The following is a 24,397-nucleotide window of genomic DNA, read 5'->3' on the forward strand; positions in this document are numbered from 1 at the left end:
TTACTTTGAAGCATTGTTCATTGTAATTTAATAGTTAATACAATACCATGAGTAATATTTATAAGCCAAAAGCAATTGTAATTAAAGTAACTGTTCCTTGGACAACAATTTCAACTTAACAGTACTCCAGTCAACCCTCATACATTATTGTTTTTGCAAAACTATTTTTACTCTGGTTTGTAAGTCTCTGGAATATTCCCCATAAAAATTATTGAAACTTAAATCAAACACTATTTAAGACAATTTCCATTTCACATGTGCTTGCAGTTCTCTGAAATGTGATGTAACTTCATTCATAACTTCTTATTACATAACTTTCCATTGGCATTAATGTTCACTATATTGTAGGGGTAGATCTTTTGGCAGCAGAAGACTACTGGCATAAGTTGTCACCCTAGTTCTGCCAACACCCTTGTCAATGGGGGCAGAGGAGTGGAAAGATGCTCAGGTCACTCACTTGCCTTCAGGTAGGGAAACTGTCCCTAACCAGCAGAAGAATCGGCAATGATCAACAGCTTGAGGATGCAGGATGTGATGGAAACATCTGTATTAAAGATACTTAATGTGCATCCTCAGGACATGTGACCTGTAATTTGAAAAAGTGTCATGATGATTTCTCCTGTGACATTAGATTCCTGGCTAAACCCCCCCATTTGGACCTCTGGGAGGAGACTGACAAGGGGGAGGTGACCAAAAGAATAAGATAGAATAACCAACGAAAGGGTAACATCCTAAGAGTCAGAGCATTGAATGTTGGAAGTTTGAATGTGCTATAAAAGCTAGAAAATCTGGAAATGGAAATGCAGACTGTGTCTAGGCATAGTGGGGATCAGTGAAGTGAAATGGAAAGAAGATTCCTGTTCAGATGTACATACAAGGGGCAGTCAAATGAAAATGAGACAAACAGAAACATAGTAAGTAAACTGTTTATTACTTAAGGGTATACGGAACGCCCTATGCTTACAATGTTAAATTGAGCTAAAAGTTTAGGAACATTTTCTCATTTGTTATTTGGACAATACTCTTGATTTTTTTTCACAGAACGCAGAGATATGTTCTGCTTTTATGCTGAATTATTAATTTTGAAAAAAATAATGTATAGTTTTTCAGATATTTTATTTTTTGTAAATGTTAAAAAAAGTTATACATTTTAACAAGTATTTTAAAATTTACATCCATTAATACAAAATAATTCCACATATCTTTTAATTCAGATATATTAGAAGGTCTTAAGGAACAACTACAGAAAATTTCATCTTTCTACTATAAATAGGCCCTGAGAAAATGTACCTTATACACAAAAAAACTAAAGTTATGGGAAATTAGCTTCAAAGTTTTTACTTCAGTACAAGCCTGCTCCATAGCTTGTATCATCAGAATCGTCTAACAGCTTCCTCTTGATGGCTCTGCTATGCTGTCTAGCCATCTTTGAATATACTTTTATGGCATTATCTGAAGACCTGAGCCGTTCCTTGTCCAAACAAAGCATAGCTGCAGCAGTTCGTAGTCCTACACAGAGCCCCAACTTCTGCAGAACTTTGCACTTTGTTATATTGCCCTGATTGAATGATGAAACAGCATCATAAACGCCAAAGTGAAGTGTGTTTATACCAACAAACAGTTTTACGTAGTCTATTCCATATCACATGGTTCACACACTCATTTGGATTTTGAGTCCGGCCATGAAGACATTTCTTTAGTAGACTAATGTCTGCGAGGTCTCAGAATATTGGTTTTATTTCATCCATTGTGGCAGGTGATGAGGGTGATTGTATTGTTTCTTAGTTACCTTGCCTCTGTTGTACTTGCACCAACTATCGTCTCCTTTTGGACATAGCCCATGTTGGGGATTCTCATTGTTTGAAGTTGTATGAAAAAACAGAGCCCAGACTGCTCTTCTCATTAATTCTGCATCTGCTGTATTCTGTCTTATTGCTAGACCATAGCACTTCTGAATATGATCTATTGTAGCATCTGTCAGTCTATTTTTCCCATCTAAAGTTTTTCCATCACTCAATTTCTTGCCTTTCATGCTAGCCTTGAGCCATCGAAGTCTTGATCCCATCCTTTTCTGAACATGGCCAACACACTCCAGTTTGGAAATTTTCACATCGTTACCATAGGGTCTCAGTTCCTCAATTTCTTTGAAAGCCTTTGAGTCACCCATCTCCTAGATAATTTATGTATCTAACATTGTACCATTTTACTGAGTGCTGATAAATACTTCTTACACCACCAACTTCCATACACCACTTGACCCATAGTAATTTGCCATGCACTCCTCTCCATGTTTATTTTTCGTTTTCTCCTTGCATCTGCAATGCTTGGAAAGTATTGCCACATCAACTACCTTACCAATGCCCACACTTGTAGCTGTTACTACACCATTCAGAGATGTGTGGCCTCTCTTCTGCCAGCTTCCATCAAAAGCTATGGACAAGTCTCTGCTATTATTATTTTCAACAACTGCTTCCTCAAGAGCATCTATCATGTTTTCCTGTGCCACATCTTCTATAGCAGAGCCTATTGCAATTATGTGTTCGTTAAATTTTGAAGGTGGAGGAGGGAGGTTCATCACACCACACAACATGGCACCTGCAGCCCTGCCCTTTCCTATACACCGTAATTCATAAACCAGTCTAATGTTTATATCATATAGTTTACCTGTATCTGCAGTAACATCTGAGGAATTGAAGAAAGTAACACTGTGTTTGCAATAACTGCACATCAACCCTAATTCACAAGCAAGTCCTACAGGTAAGTTTGTTTTCAATGAAACACCACATTTTCCACATTGTTTGCAGCACACATTGTTCTCCAAAACGTCTGATAATAAAGAGACGTTACTGCCAACAATTTCTCCTCAACAACCGTTCAGCGATTGCTGACTACTGTTCATTGGCAGTGAAGGCCGGAGGCTACATGTCAGTACTGTAACTGGATGTGCACAGAGTAGCAGCAGGTGGCCTTTTCAGATTAATCATGTTTTACCCTCCATTGGCATAAAATGTCAGAAAGTAAACAACCTGCAACAATAGTTGGTGGGGTCCAGCCGGAGGAGGGAGCTTTATAGTCTGGGGAGTGTTTTTGTGGCATTGCCTGCCTGATCTTGTCATTCTGAAAGGCTTAACGGATAAACAAGTATGTGTGTATCCTTGGGGACCATGTCTCCTCCTACATGCAATTTGTTTTTCCTTGACACCCCACAAATAGCACCAGGATGAGTTTACTGTACTCCCCAGGCCACCAGACTCCCTGAATTTAAACACAATCTAGAATCTGTGGGGACCACCTCGATCAGATTCTTTGCGCCATGGATGCTCAGCTGAAAAGCCTAGTGCAGATGGCCACAGTGCTGGAGATGGCATGGCTCCACATCCCTGCCTGTACCTTCCAGAACCTTACTGACTTTTTTTCCTGCATGTCTTGCAGTGGTCTGCACTATCAAGGGCTTCTTTTAGAGTATGTCACCACAAGTGGTGCCAGCACAGCACAGCACTGGAGCAGAAAATAGTGCGCCGAAAGACATTGACAGTCGTCAGTGTCGTACCATAGTGAGTCAAAGGAGGTCATTAGCACCTCCCATCATAATACATAAAATAGTAAGAGAGATACGAGAGTTTACGATGTCTTTTAATGTTGAACCTAAAGATTAGTAATGGCAATGGTGATTGCCTAATGTAATTATCAGGAGTCTTAATTTGAGGAGAGTTTCACTGGTCGTTTCCACCAATCTCTACACAAACAACAACAACAACAACAACAACAACAACATTAAGGAATGGAATCAGAAACCCGTCCTAAGTCATAACCCTCGGACAACTTCCAAGGTTCTTAATGACACAGTTGTTACCAACTCTCTTTCCAACTTGATTGCCACACAGAAAAATGTACATGTGGAGAATTGATGAAAGCACAGTTATGTTTTCATTGTGGATTTCCTGAATGCTTTGTGCATGTCTGTAAAGAAAAAAGAACAGTGTCCAACAAAACTATGCTTCAAGGTATCAAACAAAAGGCAATTCCATTCATTTTAGGCAACTGCAGATGATTACAGCTGATCTCAGAGACAAAGCCCATTGCCATATCGTAGCAAGCAGTCCATGGGTATAGGATCACTTCTGTGTGGGATTGGGTCATAGAGGTGTGCAGATGTGGGAAGCAGACCACTGGTAGCATAGGCAAACTGCGTGATAAATAAAAATATTTGATTAACACTCGTGCAACTACACTAGAAGCATCTTGGTGAAGGCAGTGACCACACCCCCTCACAGCCATAGTGAGGACAGCACATGGTGGTGACAAGCCGTGATGTTGACGCCCAGGAATGCTGACTCAAAAACTTAGGCAGTGCCATTCGCTCCAGCAAGCATCTCATAGTCAAAGCCAGCAGTGCTGTAGAGTGCTGGGTTGTTTGCAGGGGAAGCCAACCTGGTGGCGGATCTCACCCATGTGAGTGACAGTGCTTGGCAGCTAGATGTCCGCACCAACACAGAAAAGTGAACGGCTGTACCGCCCTGGTCTCGATCTGCTGCCCTCCAGTAGGGGCTGCTGGACTGCTCTCCCCTCTGCTAAAATTAATGTTTTTTTGTACTGGTCACCGTCCTCTTGTCGTGTTGACGTGCAGTTTACAGTCGCACGTGAGATAAAAAATGCTGTGCCTGGAGGTGTGGAAATGCAAGAGCCCAATTTTACCACTGTGTTTCATTATTGTGCTGCATGGCCTAGTGAGCCTTGTGCTTTATAAAGTCTCATTCCTGCAACCAGCATACCAGTACCTCAGCACCCACTGGCTGCCTTAAACTGCTGCGGCTGGACTGCTAGTTTCTGCAGTAACATCCAAAACATAGTGGTGGTGCTACCTGTGAGTGAAGTCTCTCTCCAGCATGCTTCAGCCATTCCCTTGTCACTGTACGGAGGTTCTAATCCCTCGCACAGCCACCAAATCTAGAACACTAAAACGTGGCAACCATCTCGTAAGTGGGGTCACCATCTATGGAGGTCATACTTCATCCTGAGGTGCCATTTTTTGTAATATTGGATGCTTATCATCGGCAGCTGAAGATTGTTCAGAGATTCAAAAACCATTGTGCTGTAGGTTGCAAATGGAAAATATGTTCACCTTGCAGAAACCAGTGTTATGAGAGGTCTCTTGTGTTATCATACACAACATAACCCTTCATATTTATCATTTCACGAGAATATAGCCTTAATGTTATCAACAAAAGAGGGGGGTGGGGGAGGGGGGGAGTTCTGCTAGCATCACAAGCAATCTTACGCTGGAGGATTGAAGCTCCATATTGTCAAAGATACTCCAGCAAGTTCACCCAACAATAACAATTACTCTGAGCAATTATATACACATAAAAACACTGCTATCCCATCCTCATAACTGAGAGAATTTCTAGTCCACTACTTGCATCCTCAGTTGAACTCTAAAGCTCTGGCACAAAAGGTACTTGCCCGCAAAGAAATTTATATGCAAGTGATAATAATATCTATCACAAATGGACTACGAGAGCTCTGGGTCATTAATGCCACAAACAGCCGCGATTGATTCCTAAAAATATGTGCGTATAGATAGCCGAACCAGTCCAGGAGGGTCAGCCTTGTGCCATTGATGGAAAAAAAATCATGCTTTGCTACCCACTGTCTATTTGAGGAATCTGCTGTCATGCCACCAAAAGATCCCAGCCTGATCAAGAAACAACGTTAGCCGGTCATGCCATTGTCTTTGGGTGCATTCAAATCCAAAGAGGAGACAAGGCAGACCAAACAACTCAGGGATGCAGCTACTTTATCAACAATGGGTATCCTTGGTGTCATGCACCCGCAGGCGCCCCCCCCCCCCCCCCCCCCCCCCCCGCCACACACACACACACACACACACACACACAGTGTCCCCCACTCCCAGATAAATATATAGTTAATCAATAAGGTCTTTAGCTGAATGCCAAATAACTCAGAAGGAAATGGAGAAGATGCTGCAAGACACCTACATTCAGCCAGAGAAATTCCTTAGTCCTCATGAAAAAGCAAGAGGGCAGGAGGTGTTTCTGCACTGATTACTGGTGGCTGAACAGAATCGCAAAGCGAATGTGTAGCCGTTGCCACTAATTGGCGATACCCTAGACTGTCCAAAGAGAGCAAAGTCTTTCTCCACTAAGGATACATAGACAGGCTACTGGCAGGTCGAGGTCCATAAAGATTACTACCTTCATAACACCTGATGCCCTGTGGGTGTCCGAAGTTATGCCATGTGGTCTGTGAAACGCTCCAGTGACCTTTGAATAAATGACGGACAACCTGTTTTAGTATCTTAAATAGACAACCCGACTTTTTGCTGCCTAGGTACTCTCCATTGGCAAAAGATTCCTGAATAGTCCCCCATTCGGATCTCCGGGAGGGGACTGCCAAGGGGGAGGTTACCATGAGAAAAAGATTGAATAATCAACGAAAGGATAACGTTCTACGAGTCGGGGCGTGGAATGTCAGAAGCTTGAATGTGGTAGGGAAACTAGAAAATCTGAAAAGGGAAATGCAAAGGCTCAATCTAGATATAGTAGGGATCAGTGAAGTGAAGTGGAAGGAAGACAAGGATTTCTGGTCAGATGAGTATCGGGTAATATCAACAGCAGCAGAAAATGGTATAACAGGTGTAGGATTCGTTATGAATAGGAAGGTAGGGCAGAGGGTGTGTTACTGTGAACAGTTCAGTGACCGGGTTGTTCTAATCGGTATCGACAGCAGACCAACACCGACAACGATAGTTCAGGTATACATGCCGACATCGCAAGCTGAAGATGAACAGATAGAGAAAGTGTATAAGGATATTGAAAGGGTAATGCAGTATGTAAAGGGGGACGAAAATCTAATAGTCATGGGCGACTGGAATGCAGTTGTTGGGGAAGGAGTAGAAGAAAAGGTTACAGGAGAATATGGGCTTGGGACAAGGAATGGAAGAGGAGAAAGACTAATTGATTTCTGTAACAAGTTTCAGCTAGTAATAGCGAATACCCTGTTCAAGAATCACAAGAGGAGGAGGTATACTTGGAAAAGGCCGGGAGATACGGGAAGATTTCAATTAGATTACATCATGGTCAGACAGAGATTCCGAAATCAGATACTGGATTGTAAGGCGTACCCAGGAGCAGATATAGACTCACATCACAATATAGTAGTGATGAAGAGTAGGCTGAAGTTCAAGACATTAGTCAGGAAGAATCAATACGCAAAGAAGTGGGATACGGAAGTACTAAGGAATGACGAGATACGTTTGTAGTTCTCTAACGCTATAGATACAGCAATAAGGAATAGCGCAGTAGGCAGTACAGTTGAAGAGGAATGGACATCTCTAAAGAGGGCCATCACAGAAGTTGGGAAGGAAAACATAGGTACAAAGAAGGTAGCTGCGAAGAAACCATGGGTAACAGAAGAAATACTTCAGTTGATTGATGAAAGGAGGAAGTACAAACATGTTCAGGGAAAATCAGGAATACAGAAATAAAAGTCGCTGAGGTATGAAATAAACAGGAAGTGCAGGGAAGCTAAGACGAAATGGCTGCAGGAAAAATGTGAAGACATCGAAAAAGATATCATTGTCAGAAGGACAGACTCAGCATACGGGAAAGTCGAAACAACCTTTGGTGACATTAAAAGCAACGGTGGTAACATTAAGAGTGCAACGGGAATTCCACTGTTAAATGCAGAGGAGAGAGCAGATATGTGGAAAGAATACATTGAAAGCCTCTATGAGGGTGAAGATTTGTCTGATGTGATAGAAGAAGAAACAGGAGTCGATTTAGAAGAGATAGGGGATCCAGTATTAGAATCGGAATTTAAAAGAGCTTTGGAGGACTTACGGTCAAATAAGGCAGAAGGGATAGATAACATTCCATCAGAATTTTTAAAATCATTGGGGGAAGTGGCAACAAAACAACTATTCACGTTGGTGTGTAGAATATGAGTCTGGCGATATACCATCTGACTTTCGGAAAAGCATCTTCCACACAATTCCGAAGACGGCAAGAGCTGACAAGTGCGAGAATTATCGCACAATCAGCTTAACAGCTCATGCATTGAAGCTGCTTACAAGAATAATACACAGAAGAATGGAAAAGAAAATTGAGAATGCGCTAGGTGACGATCAGTTTGGCTTTAGGAAAAGTAAAGGGACGAGAGAGGCAATTCTGACATTACGGCTAATAATGGAAGCAAGGCTAAAGAAAAATCAAGACACTTTCGTAGGATTTGTCGACCTGGAAAAAGCGTTAGACAATATAAAATGGTGCAAGCTGTTCGAGATTATGAAAAAAGTAGGGGTAAGCTATAGGGAGAGACGGGTCATATACAATATGTACAACAACCAAGAGGGAATAATAAGAGTGGACGATCAAGAACGAAGTGCTCGTATTAAGAAGGGTGTAAGACAAGGCTGTAGCCTTTCGCCCCTACTCTTCAATCTGTACATCGAGGAAGCTATGATGGAAATAAAAGAAAGGTTCAGGAGTGGAATTAAAATACTAGGTGAAAGGATATCAATGATACGATTCGCTGATGACATTGCTATCCTGAGTGAAAGTGTAGAAGAATTAAATGATCTGCTGAACGGAATGAACAGTCTAATGAGTACACAGTATGGTTTGAGAGTAAATTGGAGAAAGACGGAGGTAATGAGAAGTAGTAGAAATGAGAACAGCGAGAAACTTAACATCAGGATTGATGGTCACGAAGTCAATGAAGTTTAGGAATTCTGCTACCTAGGCAGTAAAATAACCAATGACGGACGGAGCAAGGAGGACATCAAAAGCAGACTCGCTATGGCAAAAAAGGCATTTCTGGCCAAGAGAAGTCTACTAATATCAAATACCGGCCTTAATTTGAGGAAGAAATTTCTGAGGATGTACGTCTGGAGTACAGCATTGTATGGTAGTGAAACATGGACTGTGGGAAAACTGGAATAGAAGAGAATCGAAGCATTTGAGATGTGGTGCTATAGACGAATGTTGAAAATTAGGTGGACTGATAAGGTAAGGAATGAGGAGGTTCTACACAGAATCGGAGAGGAAAGGAATATGTGGAAAACACTGATAAGGAGAAGGGACAGGATGATAGGACATCTGCTAAGACATGAGGGAATGACTTCCATGGTACTGAGGGAGCTGTAGAGGGCAAAAACTGTTGAGGAAGACAGAGATTGGAATACGTCAAGCAAATAATTGAGGACGTAGGTTGCAAGTGCTACTCTGAGATGAAGAGGTTAGCACAGGAAAGGAATTCGTGGCAGGCCGCATCAAACCAGTCAGTAGACTGATGACAAAAAGGTACATTGTTTTCTCGAAGACACTTGAAGAATATCTAAGCCACATGACAACTTTGTTGAAATGGGTCCATAACACAGATCTTCACATTAATCTGCAGAAGAGTGTCTTTGTCAACCAAAAAAATAAAGTTCTGATGCAGCTAATTGATGGTAATGGAGACCACCCTGATCGAGAAAAACTAATAAAAGCTGTAACAAACTTTCTAACATTTTGACACATTTGTGATGAGAAGCTTCTTTGGAATATGCACCACTTCATGTGCTTCATAAAGTATACATTCTGCATGATGTGACCAGTTATTATTGACATCAAGAGCAAGAGAGATCTTTAAAGAGACATTGTCATTTTCACAAATTTTGGCACTTTTTAATGAGGATTCCAGGATGGAACTTCACACTGGTGCTAGTGGTTGCAGGATAAGTGCTGTCCAAGGAAGTTGCCAAAAGAGCGATTGCTTGTGCCTCCAGAATACTTTCCAAGTCTGAGAAGAGTAACTTTGACTGAGAAAGAGTGCTTTCAGTAATCAGTGAGTTCTGACCCTATTTACATGGCAGGCCATTCACAGTTGGCTTTTCCTGAATGACGATCTTGAAGGGTGCATCAGGTCAGTTGGAAAGACAAAATCTGAACTGTAAGATATACAGTGTCACATAGCATACAAAAATAATGTAAATACAAGGATGGCAGCTATTGGTTTGCAGAATCCATTGGAGGAGCTTAACAGTGCTCATTGTATTCCAGTCATCACTGCGCTACCTCTTGGCCAACAATGCCATATGATCATTTCATTTTTTCACCGAACACTGCAGCCAATAGAGGGAAGATCCACAGAGGTCTTACAGAAAGAAGCAACTATCAAAGGGGACATCAGATGAAGAACTGGAATACTGGGTAAAGGGGATTGGACAGAGATGAATGCTCATCATTGTAGCTCATTTAGAGCTAGCCACAATGAAGTCTTTGAGTTATCTTACCATTGGTGAGCTTTTTACTGCTGAGTAGATACAGAATCCAGTTGATTTTGGCCCTGCTTTATTTGATTTTGTTGGTTGCACATGCTGGGATAATGGGCTTTATAAGCTATACTGTTTCCATTTGAAGACTCTGATGGTCTCTGTCATTGTGTTTTGCATGTTGATGGCAGATTATGCTTGGGGCCTGAAGATAATGCTTTTTGGCATTGAAGCTGGTAGCCTGTTTTGAATAAATGACATTGGATTACAATACAGCTGTTGGTTTCAATTATCATTATTAAAGTACTTCATGTCCATCTACTATCTTACACTGTCCTCAATGGATTACCAAATACTGAAGTTTTTGCATCTTGCTACGACATCGTATCATTTCGGATTTGAGAAGACTTTTGATAGAACCTTAAGACAGTATTATTGGCCAAGTGTATACTGATCTGTCGGGTATTATTTAAGCCACTGTTAGAAGGACAATAATGGAAGTGTATGCTTCAGTTACCTGTGGAACATCTTGTACCAATTCCTTGTGCAGTTGTGCCATTTTGCCACATTGGAATTGACCTGCTGGGGAGGTATCCAAAATCAGCAGATGGAAATAAATGGAGAGTAGTGTGCACTGACTGTGTGACATGCTACACTGTCACCAAGGCTGTACCAACTGCCTTAGCTCCAGAAATCGCCAAGTGATGCATCACGTGTAATGTTCTCGGATCATTAAAAAGTGTTTCAGTCGAGAATGGTGTCAGAAGTAATTTCGCAATGTGGCATTGTCCATAGTATATCAATTGCCTATCGCCTGCAGTTGAATGGCCAAACGGAACATTTTAATAAGATATTATCAGATATGTTATCAGTAAACTTATATATCAAACAGAGAGACCAGGGTATGATACTGCCAGATGTGTCATTTGAATACAGTACAGCAAAGTAACCCACTACAGATTTTCTTGTGATTTTTTTTTTTCCTGGTCGATGGCCGAGAGGCTGAAATAATGATGGGTACTGGGTACTTGTGTTTGTTTCATCCTATGTATGCCAGAGATGATTACATCAAATAGCTTCATCTTCTGAACTGAAGTAGTATTGCAGCTACCAAGCATATGGATATCGGACACCTGTTACAAGGATCATGAAATGTTATAGTGACAAACACCAATGCAAAAGCTACAATCCAGGTGAAAGATTCTGAATTTTTACACCTGTCTGGAAGTTAGGCTAACTGAAAAATTATTAATGCACTTCTTTGTTCTGTACAGAAGCCTATGATGCTTGTCAAAAATTATATATGAAGTTGGAGATGATCTTCCTACATTGAGCAGCCGAAAGTATGGAGATGTCCTCATAATCCTCATATTTCATTTTATCATAGTCCTGAAGTGCAGATCAAAATAAGTGCTTATACAGGGAACATGAAGATTGCAATGCCATAACAGAAATACCTCATTTGATTATAGCAGTGACTTTGAACATGTGACAACACTACCAGAAAGCTAGCATCCACCATTGCTGCCATATATTGAGGACCACTGACTAAATCAAAGATGCAGGAAGATAGTCCATCCTGAAACAGCAGATTGCTGTTTTGCAAGTTTTTTTTTTTTTTACTGGTACTTTACAAGACTATACCAAACTACATTTCTGACAATAATCTTTCAATAGCTACTTAGGTTGGCTTCTTGAAAGATTTCTCTATGGGAAAAGCAAGAAAAATTTATGTGAAACTAAAGGGTTACAATGTTAAAAGGATCCCTTGTGCATAGATTTACATTAACGAATTTACTGCTGGACTAAGGCAAGATTTAATATTAAGTCTTCAGTATTCAGTTTTGGCCACTCCTATCCTTGGCATACATACACTGAGATGACAAAAGTCATGGGATAGCGATATGCACATATACAGAAGGCGGTAGTATCGCGTACACAAGGTATGAAAGGGCAGTGCGTAGATGGAACTGTCATTTGGTAGTTGGACCTAGACACATTCCATTTAGGTAATTATTAGGGACTGCGTGAAATAACTGTAGAAATTAGTGTGGGACATACGATGAACATATCCTTTAGGATAGTGTGGCAAAATTTGTGGGCTATCACAGCAGATGACTGATACGAGTGCCTGCAGCGCCTCTCTTGCGCTCCTGGCTGATCCTGGATGACTGGAAATCTGTGGCCTTGTCAGATGTGTCCTGATTTTAAGTGGTAAGAGCTGATAGTAGGGTTAGAGTGTGGTGCAGACCCCCACGAAGCCGTGGACCTAAGTTGTGAACAAGGCTTTGTCCAAGTTGTCGGTGGCTCCATATTGGTGTGGGCTGTGTTTACATGGAATGGACTGGATTCTCTGGTCAAACTGATCATTGACTGGAAATGGTTATGTTCGGTTACTTGGAGACCATTTGCAGCCATTAATGGACTTCCTGTTCCCAAACAACGATGGATTTTTTTTGGATGGCATTGCACCAAGTCAGTGGGCCACAGTTGTTCTCAATTGGTTTGAAAAACATTCTGGGCAATTTGAGCAAATGGTTCAGCCACCCACATCGCCCAGTGTGAATCCCATCAAATATTTATGGAACATAATCAAGAGATCAGTTCATGCACAAAATCCTGCACCTGCATACTTTTGCAATTATGGATAGTTGTTGAGGCAGCATGGCCCAATATTTCTGCAGGGAACTTCCAACAACTTGAGTCCCTACCACATCGAGGTCTGACACTGTATTAGGAGGTATCCCAAATCTCGTGTCACATCAGTGTAAATGATCCACAAAAGACATTGTAGAGATCTTAAAAGACTGCCATGTTTGTAATAACAGACCTACACTGATTAGGATACGAACTCATCCATACCAGACACAGCCAGGACAATCATGTAACAGCCATGCAGTTGAGGAACAGGCCCACAGCTGGTTGTCAGTGAAGAGCTTAACCTTTGTAACCCTTAATATTTCAAGGCCTAATTATGTGATTTCAAACAAATAAAGATTATTTAAAAGTAACAGAAGTAGACATCAATGGGCATACAAAGTACTTCTTAGGTATCACTGTAGATGATAACCTGACACTGCACGAGTATGTGGATATATTAACCAAAAATCTCAGTTCTGCTTGCTTAGCAAATCGCCCTCCTTGCATTGATCTGCAGATGGAAGAGTTAGTATACTTCACATGTTTTCACTCAGCAGTGTCCTATGGTATGACCTTCAGAGACAGTGTAACAAATGTTTAAAAAGTTTTTGTTTTACAAAATTGTGCAATATGAATATTGTATAAAGCTGGCACCTAAAATCTTGTTCAGTGACCTTGAGGTCAAAGTTTATTTACTTTCTAATGGTATTGGTTAATAACAAGTGTGAATTTAGGATGAACTGTAAAATTCACAAGTAGAAATAATTTACATATACATTGTGCATCCCTTACCAGGATACAAAAATCATAACAAGTTGCTGTTAGACATCGCATTGAAAGAGCACCCTTTTAGCCACATCTATAATATTTCAAAATATCTGGATGCGGGATGTAAATTCCATTTACATCAAATGTTCATATTAGAGTAGTTTTTAAGCACCCATATATACACCAATGAGCCAAAACATTTTGACCACCTGCTTAATTGTTTGCTTTGCTTTTAAAAGCAATGTTGTGACTGTTTTGCGTGGCATAGATATGACAATTCTCTGGTAGGTTTCCTGCATATGTAGCACAAAATGTCTATGCACAGGTCACAGGGTCTGCGCAAATTGGGGGCTTTTGATTTCTGAGTAGGAGCTAGTGCCCAATAACATCTCAGAGGTAAAATTTCAAATTTTCCCAGCGAATCAACTGTTCAAAAAGATTTTGGACTTGCAGCCAGTCGTCGTAAACTTCATTGCACAATATTTTGGCTGGACAACTACCAGCCATCTTCAGGTGAGCCGAACGAGGACTGACGAAGACGTTCTCCACTCCGTTTTATATAGTGCGCTGATAGTACTGCCGTGCATGTGTTGCAGTCATGGACACAGAAGGGCCACACCGCCCAGTGACAGCACTCTCGCTGGTGGAACTGCAATACTCAGCTGCTGTCGGTATTGTCGCTGGCCGCAGCGAGACGTAGACACTAGAAGACTTCGATAGCTGCGGCCAGTGACAATACTGATGGCAGCTGAGTCTTGCAGTTCCACCAGCGAGGGCGCTGTCACTGGGCAGTGTGGCCCTTCTGTCTCCACGACTGCAACGCACGCGCCAGTGCTGTCAGCGCACTATATACGACGGAATGGAGAACGTCTTCGTCAGTCCTCATTCGGTTCATCTAAAGATGGCTGCCAGTTGTCCAGCCGAAATATCATGCAATGAAGTTTATGACATCCGGCTGCAAGCTCGAAATCTTTTTGAACATCATCTCGGACATCAGGTGAATTCTGTGGCCAAGACATCACCTTGAGTTATTATCTTGCTCTTCAAACCACTGTAGCACAATTTTGTCCATGTGGCAGTCCACTGGGTTCTAGTTATCCACAATAATGTTCACGTAGACCACAGCTGTCAGGTTGCTTGCAGTTAGTACCAAAGTTCCCATAAAAGCCCAGATGAATGTTTCCATATTGTAATATAGTCCCCCCACCCCCTTCCCAACATGCACTTGTGGTACAGTGCATGTTTTGAGCAGCTATTTACCTGGATGATAGCATATTCAGACATGACCATCAGTGTCTTGTAACAAGAAATGTGATTCATTCGCCCAAGCAACCCATTTCCATTCGTCCACAGTCCTGTCTTGATGGCCTGCACCCACTGCAGTCATAATTGAGAATGCTGTTGCATCAACATTGGAATGTGTTCGGTCACCTGCTGCTGAGCCCCATTATGTTAGTCAATGCACACAGAGTGGTGCACTCAAATACTTGTGCTTAAACCAGTATTGTACTCTGTTGTCAGATTTGCCCTACACATTCTGTGATGTGTAGATGTCCGGCACCTTGTACCTACTCATGGTTTCACTGTCTTTCAGCGAATTTCAATAGATGCTCACAACTGTAGTATGCTAACAACCAACAAGCTTGCACGTTTCCAGGACGCTTGCTCCCAAACGCTAGGTTATAACAGTATACATTTTGTAAAAGTCTCTTATGTCAGTGGATGTCCCCAGCTGTAGCTCATATTATCACTAGAAAGATTCCCCATTCATCACTGCTCTGCTTGTGTACAGCGAATTTCAATAGATGCTCACAACTGTAGTATGCTAACAACCAACAAGCTTGCACGTTTCCAGGACGCTTGCTCCCAAACGCTAGGTTATAACAGTATACATTTTGTAAAAGTCTCTTATGTCAGTGGATGTCCCCAGCTGTAGCTCATATTATCACTAGAAAGATTCCCCATTCATCACTGCTCTGCTTGTGTACTTTCCTTGCCACATCATATACCCTCAACACAACTATGTAGTATTCAGTCTTGCAATGGACAGAGGTCATAATGTTTTGGCTCATCAGTATAAATAGCTGATAATATTTTGTGCAAATTTACAATAAATACTTAGTATGGAGTATTACTTACATACAATAGTTATGTAATAGGAAGATCGATGCTCTCTCAGAATAATTGAATTACTGGTAAAGTAATCCAGAAGTAATTCCACTATTTGTCAGTGTGAGTAGATTAGCACTGTCTGGTAGTACATTTCATAGGAGCAGCTTGTATTGACTGCTTTGCATGTTAATGTATATTTTGATTCTTTCCATATTCCTGAAGGCTCTGCACTATCTTGGGATTCATAGACAACTGTGTGTGAATGAATGACATGAGCACTCTATAGATTCGACAGCTAAATTGAAGTTGACCTATGAGGAGGATATGCTACCACTGCTCTGCAGTTCATAATGCAGTTTGGCATCCTCATAGTGAATTCTACCTTTTTTGATAACTTTTACAGTTAACACGCAGCTGGTCCCATTAAATATATATCATCTCCATGAAGCATTCTGCATATCCTACTCAGATATCTTCCTTGGAGGGGCCACATGAAGGACAGACGATAGCCATAGCTAAGATGAAGACACAATCATATCCTTAATAGTGCATGGCACTGTTCAACCTATATACCTATGACCCGGCAGTAACTCTGTTGTAAATTTTTGTATGCTGATGACGTTTGTTTAGTCTCTCACTTGATTAATCTCTGAACATGAAGAAATAATGACAGATTAAACTGTGTGCACTGGAAAAGTATCTCAGGAGTTTGAAAACTAGAACCAGACCCACCAAAGATAGAAGTTCCAGAATTCCATATAAACAACAAATACACAAGCTGTTGCTTGCAACTATAATTCAGTTGGGTTCTACTACTCAAGTTAAATCTTATTAACTGGGCTGGTGGACTGCCACGAGCCCATTAGTACTTCCAATCATGTGGTTGCGTGAGAATTGGAATCATCTTCAGCCCAGCAAAACTATCTATAAGTTGAAAACACAAGTTCCTGATTTGTAGGTTTTAACTTACATTGCTTCGCTTGTTGCTACTCTCTGTGATTGAGGATGACGGCACTCCAAGTTGTGACAGCAATGAGATGGTTCCCACAAGTTGTACTGGTTGCGTGCTTTAGCCAAGTTGCTAGAAAAAAATATACAGGCTGGCGCTTGTACTGGTTGCGTACTTTAGCCAAGTTGCTGGAAAAAAAAATATTCAGGCTGGCACTGCAGCTATTTCTTAGTTAGTTTTAATGTTTATAATTACATTGTTAACTATGAGAACTGTACATTCATTTGTGATTATCCAAAGGATGATTATCCAAAAGAATCAAATGCATTATAAACTCCCCCTGCTTTTTACGTCTGAGACAAAGGTGAAACCACCATAATGTTAGATTTATATAAAATTAAATATGAGCTGTGTATAGTAATAAATTCCTGCTCCCATATGAAATCAATTGGTCTCAAATATGATGTCACATACATCATTCACAAAAATTTCTGTTTGAAAATGGCCACAGGCCAAACCTGGCTAGTATTGCAAAATAAAATAATGTTCAAGTAAATGTTCGGCTTGTGCCAATATACCAAACAGCATGTGATGGACAAAGAAAGAAAATACTTTGCGGCTGAAACTAATGGAGTCTTCAAAATTTGTTAAGATTTAAAAGGAATCTAACTTTCACTGGTTACAAAATGTGTGGCTGAATTCAAACATCACTGTACTTCTGACACAATGTTTACACATTAAGTATGATGATCTGCAACAGTCATTTACAATTGGTATTGGCATGCCAACAGGTTGAGAAAAGAGTACAACGAGCAATTGCAGAACATCCAGTAATGGACTATGCTGGCTCCAATGTGAATCTAACTGTGTCCAGTTCACGTCTAGTGCTAACTCTCCTAGAAACAGGGCGCATTATTGCTGCACATGATATGCCACGAATTTCTTTTGCATCTGGTGGTGACACGGTATGTATGTTTTCTAGTTTCATCACAACAAAATTTTCTTATTCTGTTTACATTTTTGTCACTGTATTCTATTAACTGAGTAAGGTTGCACAATTATTACATTCCCCATGAGTGCTGATACATTTTGTCGATAATTGCCATAGCTAATCCTTTCTGTCATCCATATTCAGATGTTAGTACTCCATCTTTGAAGACCTTGTTGTGGACAAGGCAGTAACCTGCAACTTTCCATCTTTCCATGTTCATTACATTACTCCCTCCCTAGCCCTTCCACCCCCCTCCCACCCCTTCTCCCTCTCTCTCTACCCCTCTCTCTCTCTCTACCCCTCTCTCTCTCTACCCCTCTCTCTCTCTCTCTCTCTCTCTACCCCTCTCTCTCTCTCTCTACCCCTCTCTCTCTCTCTCTACCCCTCTCTCTCTCTCTCTCTCTCTCTCTCTCTCTCTACCCCTCTCTCTCTCTCTCTCTCTCTCTACCCCTCTCTCTCTCTCTCTCTACCCCTCTCTCTCTCTCTCTCTCTACCCCTCTCTCTCTCTCTCTCTCTCTACCCCTCTCTCTCTCTCTCTCTCTACCCCTCTCTCTCTCTCTCTCTCTACCCCTCTCTCTCTACCCCTCTCTCTCTCTCTCTCTCTCTCTCTCTCTCTACCCCTCTCTCTCTCTCTCTCTCTCTCTCTCTCTCTCTCTCTACCCCTCTCTCTCTCTCTCTCTCTACCCCTCTCTCTCTCTCTCTACCCCTCTCTCTCTCTCTCTACCCCTCTCTCTCTCTCTCTCTACCCCTCTCTCTCTCTCTCTCTACCCCTCTCTCTCTCTCTACCCCTCTCTCTCTCTCTCTCTACCCCTCTCTCTCTCTCTCTCTACCCCTCTCTCTCTCTCTCTCTACCCCTCTCTCTCTCTCTCTACCCCTCTCTCTCTACCCTTCTCTCTCTCTCTCTCTACCCTTCTCTCTCTCTCTCTCTCTCTCTCTCTCTCTCTCTCTACCTTCTCTCTCTCTCTCTCTCTCTCTCTCTCTCTCTACCCTTCTCTCTCTCTCTCTCTCTCTCTCTCTCTCTCTCTCTCTCTCTCTCTATACCCCTCTCTACCTCTCTCTCTCTCTCTATCCCCCCCCCTCTCTCTCTCTCTACCCCCCCCCTCTCTCTCTCTCTCTCTCTACCCCCCCCCCCTCTCTCTCTCTCTCTACCCCTCTCTCTAGGGGGGTGCGCACCTGCACTTCTGGCGAAGGAGAAAGTTGAAATATTTCTAACTTTATTTTTTCCACATTGTTTTTGGCAGTTTTTCATAGCTATAGTGTGAATGTTGCCTTTATTCTGTTTCTGAGTTCATTTAGGTTGAAGTAGTTTTAACTGTTCATGATTTCTTGGAAATGATTGTCTGAAGGAATCTGCCAACACATGTGATGTTTGTGAATGTGTATAGATAACTATGTGACCCATTTTTATTTAAGAGGAACTTGTAAGCCCTGTTAATCATAGCTGTGATAATATCAAATGTGTTGAGTCAGGAGAAACTATAAATGGCGACATCAGTGAGTATTATTAGATTTAGAAACTGTGGGTGCCTTTGTGTTTGAATAATTGCTCTCAAGGAAATTAAGACATATTTGAAAACTTTATTATTTGGAGTACCCAAGATGTTACAGTGCCGCCTTGATTATATCTAAAATTGACATTCTTTAGTCAAATAGTGTTTGTAGAAATTTTTCTTGCCAGGAACACATTTTCTGGTCTAAAATTGTCAGCTTATGGTGTTCAGCATAATATTTGAGCTGTTGTACTAGCCGTTATTCAGACTATATCTTGCTCCTATACTGTATTTCTTCAAGAAAAGTAATTTGCATAAAATAATGAATGAGAGTTCTTCAGTCATAATTGGAAAATTTGTTGGAGCTATGTGATGCATTTTGATTGCAGGCACCTGGGATCACATATACTTAAAATCATAGCATTCAGCTTTAATTAGGAAAATACTTGGAAATTGTAGGGAATCTCTTAAGAAAACAGCAAGAAGAGGTCTTGTATGGCCAGTTAAAGAGTGTTGCTCAAGTGTTTAACATACATATCATGATGACCTGAGGAAGGTGTTGAAGTCATTCAGATGTGTGCTTGTAGTATTTTAACATGTTGTTATAAACCAGAAGAAATGTAACAGAGATGCTCAGTGAGCATAAATGGGAGCAGCTGAATGAAAGGAGACGCTCTCGTGAAACCTTCTGAAATAAATTGAGGGAACTGGGATTCAGAACAGATTATTCATCAGCCCTACTTCCGATTGTCACTTCTCGTAAGAATTGCAAGAATAAGATAAGCGATTAGGTGTGTACAAAACCATAGATGCAGTGACTCTTTCCTCACTGTGACTGGAGTGGACAGAGAATAGCTGGCATTGGCACAAATTATTCTCCATCATTCACTGTTTCGAAATGATGTGTGTTTGTATTGCGGAGGGGAGGAGGTTATAAGTGTGTAGCTAAATGTTGATCTGCCATCAATATACACAAACCCTGTCACCCTGTATTTAGAAAAGCAGACAGAATCATTGGGCAGAATCAACAGCTGGTTAATAAATGGGCTAAAAAAGATCAAGGCTTAAAACGTATATTTCTCTCTTCCTCACTCACTTCCATTCCTCCCTCCCCATGCCCCATCCTCCCTTGCTCTCCTCATTTGCGTCTCCCTTGTAGTACTTCTTTGTATCATGGTTATTTACAAAAATCATTTTATGTGTAGTTGTGCAAAATTTGTAGTTTCAAGAAGTTTCACAAAAATTTCTTTGTTTTTCCTTTCAAAAATGAAGCATTTTCATGTGTTTTACTGATGTTGTAGGACACATTAGATTTTGTAGCTTATGTTGCAAAAGATGCCAATGACTGGCGTGCCTGTTATGTGCTGGAATGTGGTGGAGGACTGGCTCAGGACGTAATCATCACAGTAGGGCAGGCATTCCAGATGCGGTATAAGGAGTTCTTAACGCTTCCTACCACAGCATTGTCAGCATCACTTATGTAAGTATCGGTATAAGGAATCTAGTTTACAATAAGTAGAGTAGTGCACTTTCTTAGTGTAGAAACAGCTGTATGCAAACAGTGATAAACAATAATAGTTACCTCCTCATGTTGATTTGGAATCGATGTATGAGGGTGAATCAAATAAAAATGATTCTTGGCCTTGCACGTGGAGTAGTTCTCAAGTGATGGTTCCTGTTGCTATCTGTGTTTGGTGGGGCATGAGAAGTGGGCAAGCAATCCAGTGAGGCCACTTGCTTCCATCATTAGTCATAATCATGCTGTCAGACTAAGAGGTACCTGTCACCATTGTACAGTGCATTATTATCAAGTTCCTCTCTAAAACGTGTAAAACTAGGCAGAATCCTCATAAGACTGATTGAACAATTCAAGGTAGATACTTTCTAGACTTTGATTGTTTGCTTACCATTAGCAATTCGTGGAAGATCTGAGCACATTGGGAATGAGGACCATTGTTGCCAACCCTGCAATAGCATCACAGACAATAATGTTCAGTGTGTTCAACAACTTCCTGAGCTTAGCAGACATCTGACAGTTGCTGAGTTTTCACACAGGTGGGGATAAGTTAAAGCATTACTTTTGCCATTATCACAGATGAGCTATGGTTTAGGGAAGTGTATGCCAAGCAGGTTCTTCACCTTTTAATGACTGGTCAGAAATTGAAGTGTGTGTGTGTGTGTGTGTGTGTGTGTGTGTGTGTGTGTGTGTGTGTGTTTGTCTTGGCTAAAGTTCAGGAGGAGGGAGACTCTTTTCCGGCATGTGCAGATGTTGGACAACAAATGCTTCGTACTACTGAGAGGCTTTGAGTGTGGTTGGACAGGTATACTGCCACAAACAATGTAATTTATTGATGACAGAAGTGATTCTTCTGCAATACAATGTGTGCCCCCATCCCCCCATAGCAGCCCTGAACAAACAAAAATTGTAGCGACTAGGTTGGGAAACACTTGAGCACCCTCTCAGTAGCCCAGACCTATCTCTCTGTGACTTTCATCTCTTTGGCCCACACAAAGCAGTTCTGGGAGCTCAAAGATCCAACATTGATGCTATGGTTAAAGGCAGTGCATGCAGTTGGCTGCAGGCACAACCAATTGCATTCTGTGTGGATGGACTATCAAAGTCATCTATTTGCTGTGAAATACGTGTTTCAAAAGCCAGTAACTATTTAGAAAAATGACATGCACTCATATTTTTTATTGTCAAATTTTTTTAAAAAAAAGTGTCATTTACTTTTGATTCACCCTCATATTTTCCATTTACTTCTGGCTGTGGTTCCTTTGTAACTGTTACTGCAGTAACTCCTCCCCCACCCCAATTCTTTAAAGAATCGAACTCCCATTTATAAATCATCTTCTGACATCTGATTACTTAACAGATGGATTGTTGAGTATAGTCAGGGTAGTTAAACTGTCTCAAGATATATACAGTTTTTAACTTTAATACTGGGCATATTGTATTAAGCATTTAACATAAGATTACACCTTTTAATGAGTAGATTATGGCATCCTTTTAAATTTGGTAGGTAATTGTACGAAATTATGAAAATCAAATTTTTGTTGTCGCTGGGAACCAATAGGTAAACAACCTGCGACTGACACTGGATGACTATTTTAACCTTTTAGTAATACAGATGATTTTCTATGTAGAGACCTCTCCTTCCATTACGGGTGCTGTAAGGCATTGACATTGTTAAATTTTATTTATATGACATATAATACTCCTGAGAAATGTAGCGGGCAGTGGGGCTGTAGTAATAAAGTTTCAGCTATTATATCGAAATAAATGAAGTTATGTAGTTATTTTATATTTGTATGCAGTTGTGCATATGCAGTCTTGGTACACTATGAAATCCCTCTGTACAAGAATATTTTAGCTCTCACTAGTGGACACAGACAACAGCATTTTCTTCTGTCCCCTCCATTAGTCTACTGGAATGAAATGATCATATGGCATTTATTGGCCAGGATATCCCCTTAGGGGTTCAACTGCCATATTTCAAGTCTTTTTATTTTAGTTGACGCCACTTTGACGACTTGCATGTCAATGATGATGAAAATAATGGACACACAACACCCAGTCCCCTGATGGGGATCAAACCCGTGCCCACTTGCGTGGTAGGCGGTAATGCTATCACTGTGATACGGAGGCAGACTGTTGGTCTGCTGTAGTACTGTGGCACAAGGAAGATTTCAATGTGTTCCTGGACTGCAGACAAAAAATTCTCTGACACATCTCTGTCACACCTAAAAAAGGGGCGGGAAGAGGATGACATGTAAAAATATTCCAAAGTGATCAATATTAGTGTCAAATCCACAGTTATTGAGATCAGGAGGCTGATGGGTGAGATTCCCAATAACAATTCAGCCGATATTTAGTTGACTAGAACCTCCTCAAAGTTTTTAAAATCTTTTTTCAAGCTTCAGTGTACTGAGAAATCATTCCTCTTCCTGTAGTTATGTGCACACCCACATTCCTGTATAGAGGTTGGAGTGGTCAGGAGAATTGGAGGGGGTTATTATCAAGTGAAATGTTTAGTTGCTCTGGGTATTGTATACACACACGAAAGCAAAGGTCTGAGATTCAATTCCCATTCAGTCATAGAATTTTTATCTGTCACTTATTTCTTATTTCACTCTGGCAGTTCTTATTAAAGTGAAAACTGCAGAGTTGTGGCATGGTGTGGAGTTCACATTAAACTGCAGGACCCCTGTAACTATCTGGGTGAGTCAGTCCTGTGGAAGGCAAGGGCCATGGCTACTAAATCACTTTATCTTCAGCCTGAGGACATCATATCAAGAATTTACTTATCCTTTTGTCAGTGGGAAACCAAGTTTTTTATAAATATTTTCTTTAATAATTTGTATCCTGCACTTCCATTTTTAGAAACAAGTAATAACATTTCTCTGATTTTACACTTTACATAAATTTATTCCATTTTCTGTTTAATTGAAATTTGAGATGACTGACTAAAAGTAAGTAATCAACTAGCCAAGGTATATAAAAGAAATTTATGGAACCAAAATTTTATTTTGATAGTTTGTTGTACAAAATTAGAAATGTAACTTCCTGTTAAATTGAACAATGAGAAAATTTAGGTTTAACTAGATCCAAGCTCTGAGCCAGGCTGTAATGCATGAGGAAATGTCTCAGTGGGTAAAGCATTGTACACTAAAAGTAGACATCCTGATTAATGCCCCATATGACTTTAATATTCCTGGAAAATTAACCGTGCTTTTTTACATATTTATCTGAGCATTACATAACAGCTTTAAGAAATATTTGAAAGAGAAAATATATTTATTGTTTTTAACGTGTATATGATAGTGATTGTATAAATACACTGATCCATTTTAACTTTTCACTATGTTTTGATTATTTGAAAAATTCGTGGAACTGCAGTTGGATGTAAATGACAAAGAAATATATATTTCTTCATGTTTTCACATAACACTCTAAAGACTCCAACTAAAAGTGAGTTCGCTACTGCCGCATGGTTTAAACTAGAGCTCTGCATCTGCATGGCGAAACTGCACGAGCTGCATTCCAGCAGTGTAATGGTCACCCCAATAATGCTGTTGTAACTGAAAATCCTCTACAGTGTGTCAACATGTTGCCTTGGCTTGCTCACTCACTTGTTCTGCCTCCAATCAAGCATATAAGGCACATTATC

At 40.7% G+C, this 24,397-nt stretch overlaps 1 protein-coding gene across 3 annotated transcripts in view; it reads left to right on the forward strand.

Annotated features, from left to right (window-relative positions):
* The window catches only part of LOC124615346 (SHC-transforming protein 4), a 100,676-nt gene that overhangs the window by 41,394 nt on the left and 34,885 nt on the right, over nucleotides 1–24,397 (forward strand). For all 3 annotated transcript variants that reach the window (XM_047143153.1, XM_047143156.1, XM_047143155.1), the window contains 2 exons: nucleotides 17,537–17,710; nucleotides 20,528–20,706. In XM_047143153.1, the coding sequence (XP_046999109.1) occupies nucleotides 17,537–17,710; nucleotides 20,528–20,706 (353 nt within the window). The remainder of the gene's footprint in view (nucleotides 1–17,536; nucleotides 17,711–20,527; nucleotides 20,707–24,397) is intronic.

The sequence above is a fragment of the Schistocerca americana genome, chromosome 5 (genome assembly GCF_021461395.2).
Source record: "Schistocerca americana isolate TAMUIC-IGC-003095 chromosome 5, iqSchAmer2.1, whole genome shotgun sequence".
Taxonomy (NCBI): Eukaryota; Metazoa; Arthropoda; class Insecta; order Orthoptera; family Acrididae; genus Schistocerca; species Schistocerca americana.